Source organism: Podarcis muralis, chromosome 16, assembly GCF_964188315.1.
Source record: "Podarcis muralis chromosome 16, rPodMur119.hap1.1, whole genome shotgun sequence".
Classification (NCBI taxonomy): Eukaryota; Metazoa; Chordata; class Lepidosauria; order Squamata; family Lacertidae; genus Podarcis; species Podarcis muralis.
The window spans coordinates 10,005,062-10,013,904 of record NC_135670.1 but is presented as its reverse complement, the minus strand read 5'-3'; the positions used below and the strand labels follow the sequence as shown (position 1 = coordinate 10,013,904).

General features: G+C 45.1%; 1 protein-coding gene across 3 annotated transcripts in view; it reads left to right on the top strand.

Annotated features, from left to right (window-relative positions):
* Positions 1-446: 446 nt before the first annotated feature.
* ENTREP3 (endosomal transmembrane epsin interactor 3) overlaps positions 447-8,843 on the top strand; it is a 46,081-nt gene continuing 37,684 nt past the window's right edge. For all 3 annotated transcript variants that reach the window (XM_028710331.2, XM_028710330.2, XM_028710329.2), the window contains exons 1-2: positions 447-1,593; positions 6,155-6,211. In XM_028710331.2, coding sequence (XP_028566164.2) covers positions 1,369-1,593; positions 6,155-6,211 — 282 coding nt within the window. In that variant the 5' untranslated portion in view covers positions 447-1,368. The remainder of the gene's footprint in view (positions 1,594-6,154; positions 6,212-8,843) is intronic.

Here is an 8,843-nt window from a genome sequence, read left to right as displayed (position 1 = left end):
CTCTGGCAATTGCCAGCCTCTGTTCCGGATGAGACTGGTGCCTTCTGCCGTACCAAGCCGAGCTGCCACCATCTCCTGCTCAGGGTGGTTACCGCAGCGTCAGGTCGGTTTGCCAGCGGTTCAGTGAGAATCCTCTTGGGTTTTGGAGCTGACTCCGGACATCTTTTCCTGATCCATCTGCCAACGCTGGGCTGAGGGGAGGAGGGAGGAGGCAAGCCGCGTGGATGGCAGCGGTGGTGCCAGGCCGCCTGTCAGAGGAGCAGCGGTCGGCTGAGAATCCATCGCACGTCCGGGAACCGCTTTGTGTTTCTCATCCATCGGAAACAGCATCAACCGCTTGCTGCTGCTGTTGCGATTCTGTCTCCTCCTTGGGAGCAAACTCCTGTCCGGATAAACAACCACCCCATGGCTGCCGTGCGAGGGTCCCCTTTGGGCCATGATGATCTAGGAAAGATGGATCTTTTGAGGACCCCGGCTGTGGAAAAAGTCAGAAAGCCCCTTCTTTGCGTAACAATCTCTCTGCATCCAGTCCTTCATCTCCTGGTGGCCTGGAGGCCTTCTTCCAAAGGGAGAGCGCAAAGGCCTACAGATTCAAAACTGCACAGTTCATTTTAACCACAGCTGGGCTGAGAAAAAGGGCTAACTTTCCCCATTCGACTCCCAAGTGATGTGGGTAGATGCTGTTCACATGGGACCTGGAGGATTCACATTCTGCTGGACCGATTCACGGGGAGGACGGGAGGGTTGGGTTGGTGGCTGTGTCTCTGCAACCTCTGGGCTTTTGAGGTTGGGATGATCCCTATCCTGAAGCTAAGCTCTGATGTTCCTTCTCCTGGGCAGTAGCTTTCTTGGGCGGGGGGAGATCTGGAAGTTGGCATCTGCATCTCCCCGGAGGTGGCGTACAGCTAAAAGCGAAAGTGTGCCAGGGCCAAACTCTCCTCGACACCCCTCGTCTCCTGTCCTGGAATCCCTCTCCCGTCGGATGCATTTATGTGCGTGTTTGCTCAGGGCAGAGGCCCTCCACGCATGCTCAGAGGCACCCTTTCCCCGTTGAGACATCTTCTAGGGCGGTGCCCTGGTGAAGCCGTGTTGCTGCCTTGGAATTATACACCAGCATCCGCCCGCCTTTTCGTTGGTTTCTTCTCACATGTACAGAGCCCGGAGAGTCAAGTGGATTTGGGGTCAGCCAACGAGAAACTGCTTCTTGGAAAGCTGAGAGTCAACCATAAAAAGCTTGCCTCCTTTGAAAAGCGGATCCTGTGCCTTACGCAGGAGGGTTCGAGGCCTAGCCTTTGAGGACCAGGGTCGCTTCTGTTTACGGCTGCTTCTGGGGTCCCTCCGGAAGCAGCCCTCCTTTGGGCCAGAGTCATGCCCTCCCGGAGCGATTCCAGCTACTCGCTGACGGCCCGCACCACGTCCCGCAGCTTCACGCACCTCCGCGTCCGGCGGGCCTGGCTCCAGATTATCCTCCTTCTCGGCTTCGTTCAGATGATCCTGGGCGTCCTGATCGTGACGCTGAGCCTTCTGGTAACTACCAACATGCCCTCGCAGAGCCACATCCGGAACGCGTGTCCCATCTGGGCTGGTTTTCCGGTGAGTGCATCTTGCAAAAACACAGCTGGGTGAAACCTCAGGCTTTCCCCAGATCCATTTTTGGATCCATTATTGATAGATATTGGGCTTCCCCCACCTTCCCCATCCAGCACACATTGATTAAAATGTTTCTAGCCACTTGCAGATGATGTTTTAAAAGAAGATGAAGGGGGGAAAGGCAAAAAAGCCTGATGTTATTTCCTTATTTAACAGATTTCTGGGATGCCATCCATCAGCCAACACTTCCAAGAAATATTTTTTTTAAAAAATCAAACAAACTACCCGCACTGAAATCAGCAGCAAAAATGAAAGCAAGTTGATAAGTAGCAATCATAATTAAAATATACAGCAGAAAATCCAGTGAAAGCCCAGGGAAATCAAAAACATATAAGCTGGATCTGGAGAGACAAACAAAATAGATACCAGCTAACTGTCCCAAGGCTAAGAATTATACAGTTAGGGAGCCACCACTAAAAAGGCCCTGTCTGATTTCACCGCCCACCTCACCTCTGGCAGAAGTGCCTGATGCAGATTGCCATTAATAGGCAATAGGTTCACAAGACAGCACTGAGAGCAAGTAGTCATTCCAGTTCATTAATTACTCATTAATTACTCAATAAAAGAGAATAAACTACTCTGCAGACACAGTGTGTGTTTCGCCAGAGGGATTCCGAATTCAAACAACAACAACAACTTAATTATTTACAGACACATTTCTAAATACCGCCATATTGTAAAATATCAAGGCGATGTTGTGTAACAAGCCCTTGAACTGGAATATCCCCCCCCCCCCATGAATGGGAAGTCAATTGGGGGCCACAGGTAATGGTGGGGTGGACCCACAGCCAAAAGACCATGTTGGACCTCTGAGGATGGCACCCAAGAGGGTCTCAAGGGAAAGAGCCAGCCTTTCAGTCCTTTAGAGCTTTAAACTAGTGTGAACACCTTAAATTATGCCCAAAAAGCAACCGGCAGCCAATACATCTGCTTTAGAACACGGTTTTATGAGTTCCGCCTGGCCTTTGGGCTGGACTCAGTCTAACCCCCATCTATCTATCTATCTATCTATCTATCTATCTATCTATCTATCTAATCTATCTATCTATCATCTATCTATCTATCTATCTATCTATCTATCTATCATCTATCTATCTATCTATCATCTATCTATCTATCTATCTATCTATCATCTATCTATCTATCATCTATCTATCTATCATCTATCTATCTATCTATCATCTATCTATCTATATCTATCTATCTATCTATCTATCTATCTATCTATCTATCTATCTATCATCTATTTATCTATCATCTATCTATCTATCTATCTATCTATCATCTATCTATCTATCTATCTATCTATCTATCTATCATCTATCTATCTATCTATCTATCTATCTATCTATCTAATCTCTATCTATCTATCTATCTTATCTATCTAATCTATCTATCACATATGTATCTATCTATCTATCTATCTATCTATCTATCTATCTATCTATCTATCATCTATCTATCTATCTATCTATCTATCTATCTATCATCTATCTATCTATCATCTATCTATCTATCATCTATCTATCTATCTATCATCTATCTATCTATCATCTATCTATCTATCTATCTATCTATCATCATCTATCTATCTATCATCTATCTATCATCTATCTATCATCTATCTATCTATCTATCTATCATCTATCTATCTATCATCTATCTATCTATCATCTATCTATCTATCTATCATCTATCATCTATCTATCTATCATCTATCTATCTATTATCTATCATCTATCTATCTATCTATCTATCTATCTATCTATCTATCTATCTATCATCTATCTATCTATCATCTATCTATCTATCTATCTATCTATCTATCTATCTATATCTATCTATCTATCTATCATCTATCTATCATCTATCTATCTATCATCTATCTATCTATCTATCTATCTATCATCTATCTATCTATCTATCTATCTATCTATCTATCTATCTATCTATCTATCATCTATCTATCTATCTATTTATTATTAGATGGAACCCCTTATATGGGATTTGTATATAATTTTTCCCTTGGCTCTTTTTTCTGGCCCATGTAGGACCACCATGGATAGTTGTCCCCGGTAAATATTTGATGTTTTCTCCCCTTATGGCTTTGATCTATGGGCCACCACTAAAACGAGGCTGCATTTTAAGCTGTGTTTTAAACTGTATTCTAACTTATATTTTAATCAACTGTTGTTGTTTATTGTTTTGTTTTAATGTTTCTACTGTATTTATATTCAGTGTTAGCCGCCCTGAGCCCTGTCTTGGCCGGGGAGGGTGGGGTATAAATAAAAAATTATTATTATTATTATTATTATTATTATTATTATTATTATTATTATGGCAACCCCAACCAGTAATCTGGCTGCTGCCATCTTGCACCAAACTGAGTCGTCTTCTAGGGCAGCCCCACGTACAGCGCATGGCAGTCCTCTAGCACCCAATCTCTAAATATCTCTGAGAGGAGGGCCTGGAACCTCAAACGACACAAAGATACTTGGCTCCCGCCCCCTTCTAAGCATTGTTTACACTGAGATCCAACGAAATCCTGCTCAGAATAGACCCATTGCAGAGAGTTGGCCTCAGTTAACCCTTGAGCATTAATATCAGTGGGTCTCCTCGGAGCAGCACTTAGCTTTAGGCACCAATCCTGCGTTTCCTCAGCTCGAGGGAGGCAGTTTCTGCCGGCTGTGTTTTCAATCACATCGCCTATAAAAAAAAATGTAATCATGAATAATTTAGAGCAAATGAACTCCATTATAAAATAATAATAATAAGATCCACAGCCTACTGAGAAATGCTGCATCCCTCCTCTGCTATCAGAGGCAACTCGGCTGCCAGCAGCCATGGGAAAGAACGCTGAGCTTTGCAGCCTCTCTCCTCTGTTTAATCCGGGACAGAGATGTGCCGACTTATTCCAGGAGGTCCTTCCTAGCAGCTGCTAAAAAAAACCTCTGTGATTTGGTCACGCTTTCTGCAACTGTATTCCAGCTGAAACAGCTTCGAAACCGGCGCTTCTCCAGATTTTTTTGTTTGTGGCGCAGTTCTGCAGCTGAGCAACGTGCATGAAAATGCATGCGCTGAGGAAAAGCGTGCCTAAAAATGCGTATGCTAAAGAAAAGAGCAGGCCAAAATGCATTGCGTGTGGGGAAATGTAAATGTGAGGGGAATACGCTTTGCAAAAATGTGTATTTTAGGCAAAGCTGCATAGAAAAGCGTGCCCGTTAGGAGGTTTGCACTAAAATGCTGGCAATTTATTGTGAAGAAATGGTTGTTTTTTTAAACAAACTGTACAGTGATGTGAAAATAGGGGAGAACTGAGCTTAAGATTTGAAAATTATTATTATTATTTATTAAATTTGTATGCCAACTTTTAGCCGTAGATCTCAGAGCCGTTGACAAGATAAAACTGCAATATAAAAAACACAAAATACAATATAAAGAACAACAACAAACCAGTAACGCAGCCCCTACCATATAATTAAAAGGGCATTGGATGTCAGCTCAGGGCCTGGTTAAATAGGAAATCTTTCTCCTGGTGCCTAAAAGTTTATAATGAGGGTGCCAGGCGAGCCTCCCTGGGGAGGGCATTCCACAATGGGGAGCCACCACAGAAAAGGCCTGTTTTCGTGTTATCGCCATCCAGACCTCTCGTGGAGGAGGCACTCAATGAAGGGCCTTGTAAGATGATCTCAGGGTCCGGGTAGGTTCATATGGAAAGAGGTGGTGCTTGAGGTATTGCGGTCCTGAGCTGTTTAAGGCTTTATAGATCAAAAACAGCACTTTGAATTGGGCGTGGAAACTACAGTGGTACCTCGCAAGACGAATGCCTCGCAAGACAAAAAACTCGCTAGACGAAAGGGTTTTTTGTTTTTTGAGCTGCTTCGCAAATCGATTTTCCCTATGGGCTTGCTTCGCAAGACGGAAACGTCTTGCAAGTTTCTTTCCTTTTTCTTAACACCGTTAATACAGCTGCGACTTGACTTCGAGGAGCAACTCATAGAACGCGGCGTGGTAGCCTTTTTTTGAGGTTTTTAAAGACTTTGGTGATTTTTGAAGCTTTTCCAAAACTTTCCCGACACCGTGCTTCGCAAGACGAAAAGAATCGCAAGACGAAAAAACTCGCGGAACGAATTAATTTCGTCTTGCGAGGCACCACTGTAATTGGCAGCCATTGCAGTCGGACCAGGATTGGTGTGATATGCTCACATCGCCGTGCCCTGGTGAGCAACCTGTCCGCTGAATTCTGCACTAGCTGAAGTTTCTGAACCATCTTCAGAGGCAGCCCTTTGGAAAAATGAGAAAAGCTTCAATTAATGGGAGCGAAAGCTTCCAGTTTGAGGAGACATATTTCTTCTTTTAAAAACAAAATGGGCCACCCCACCCCTGGCCAAGCTCTCAGCAGCTTCCTTCTCACCTAGAGAGAACCAGCTGTGGTCACACAAAGCCACTGGTAGATCTTTGGCAATCAAGGCAACCTCTCTTCTCTGTGTGTCTTGATCTCTAGTTGGCATTCTCCGGAGTGGTTGGCATCGTCTCCTGGAGGCGCCCGTTCACCCCGGTGGTAAGTATTGACGCTTCGTTTGTGTTTGGAATGAACTAGTCTAGCGTGGTGTAGTGGTTAAGAGCGGTAGACTCGTAATCTGGTGAACCGGGTTCGCTTCCCTGCTCCTCCACATGCAGCTGCTGGGTGACCTTGGGCCAGTCACACTTCTCTGAAGTCTCTCAGCCCCACTCACCTCACAGAGTGTTTGTTGTGGGGGAGGAAGGGAAAGGAGAATGTTGGCCGCTTTGAGACTCCTTCGGGTAGTGATAAAGTGGGATATCAAATCCAAACTCTTCTTCTTCTTAACTGAATTAGTTCAGAAATCTCTGGGCTGCGCCTGAAAGTCATTCCCGTAACGGCCATGTTAAATGAACACAAAGAAAGTTCTTTTGGCGGTGGAAGTTTGGAAGGTTTCTAGTTCATCTTCAAGTTAATTTGCTTTTTTAAAAAAATAAGCTTTGGACTTTTCGGGCCATTAAAGTAGATAATTGATGAGGGAAATACATGAAAAAAAACCATTCACATGTCACCGTGTGTTTTGATGTTTTATTCGTCTTCTTTAAGTATACAATGGTACCTTGGGTTACGAACTTAATTTGTTCCAAAGGTCCGTTTTTAACCCCAAACCGTTCTTAACCTGAGGCGCATTTTCGCTAATGGGGCCTCCTGCTGCTGCCACTCCGTTGCCGCGTGATTTCTGTTCTCATCTTGGGGCAAAGTTCTCAACCTGAGGTATTATTTCCGGGTTAGCGGAGTCTGTAACCCGAAGTGTTTGTAACCCGAGGTACCACTGTATTCTATACTTCAGCAGCTTGAAACTGTCTGAATATTGAGGATCATTCGGACAAAGAATCGAACTCTGGCCTGAACGAGTTTGCTTTGTAAAGGGACGGTATTTTGCCAGAATTTGTTCTTCTTTGGACATCTTGAACTTGAACCAAAACGAGTTCCGTTTCAGAACGAACTTCCGAAGCTCTGAAAAGCAAATGTTCTTAGGAAACACAAAGGGGGAAAGGGTTGCTGTGCCGAAGGAAGGCTAAGCAGGCATAAATGGAAACAAATTGTCAAGAAGCGCATTTATACTTAGGATTCCTTCCAGCTGAGGTTGTGCCAAAGGCTTTATGGAAAAGGTGGGTTCTGAGGAGGCCTCTGAATGGAAGGCAGGTGGAGAGAGGCATTATCGTTCCAAATGTGGAGCATCAAGAGAGGGAGATTAAAAAGAGAGAGAGAGAGATGAGTTGTCTTAGAAGGAAACCAAACGACAGGTGAGAGGGACATGATTAGGGCTGGGCAATATATTAATATATTGTCCAAAACTGGTTTGAAGTCCCTATCATGATACCGGCTTCATAATTTTTGACCTAGCAATATATCACAAATCGTAATGTGTGTGTGCGTTTGTGTGCTATGCAAAAGTCACAAGGCATGAAAAACCGTGAACCAGCCGAGCTCCATCCTTATTTCAGACATTGTGATATATCAGTATATTGCGATGTTGGCGATATATCACGAAGTTGAAAACCAGATATCGCCCAGCCCTAGATAGGTAAAGGGTAAAGGGACCCCTGACCATTAGGTCCAGTCGTGGCCAACTCTGGGGTTGCGGCCCTCATCTCGCTTTACTGGCCGAGGGAGCCGGCGTACAGCTTCCGGGTCAACCAGAGCAGCGCACGGAAACGCCGTTTACCTTCCCGCCGGAGCGGTACCTATTTATCGACTTTCACTTTGACGTACTTTCGAACTGCTAGGTTGGCAGGAGCAGGGACCGAGCAACGGGAGCTCACCCCGTTGCGGGGATTTGAACCGCCAACCTTCTGATCGGCAGGTGCTAGGCTCTGTGGTTTAACCCACAGCACCACCCGCGTCTAGACATGATAGATATGCTTAAAATGCTGCAAGTGGACAAGAGGAAAGTTTCTCTCTCTCTTTCCTGTAACGCTGGAATTTGAGGACGTCAGATGAAGTCAATTGAGGGGAAGATTTGGGTGTCAGACAAAAGAGTCGTTTTTTCCACATGGCACCTACTGTGGAATTCACTCCTGCAAGAATTTGCAACAGCCACTAACCTGGACGGCCGTAAAAGAGAATTTTGTGGAGGATAAGGTTGTCAAAATTCTACTAGCCTTAATGAAATTTGTTCTCCCTCTACTTTGTGCTGTTGTAGAAGTCCTCCTTTCCCAGCTCTACTCTGTAGGGTATAACCCTACTGGTAGCATCTTCCACTGCGTGGCAAGTTCCCGCCCCCCCCCCCGGTGGAAATAAAGACACATGACACAAATATTTAGGTTAATGGGCAAAAAATGGCCACAACTTTATTGGTTACAGGAATGAGTGGTATTGGCTTAGGCAATGGTCTTAACCAACTATCCGGCTTCAGCCCGGTTCTTGAAGACCGGGAAGGGTTAACCACCAGTAGGGGGAGTTCTGCTGATGCACATCAACTAGGAACTCCCCTGGGGTCACCGCTCGGGGGCCTGCCTTGGGCCCTCAGCTCCTTAGGCTTCGGACAGGGCAACGCCCCCCGGAATCCTTTACCGGAATACCCTTCGATATTCAGGGGAGGTGATGGCGCTTCCTCCCCCGCTTCATCTACACGACAATACCCCTACCAATGCCTAACCGCCTGTGACAATTTGCTATGAGGTAGGCG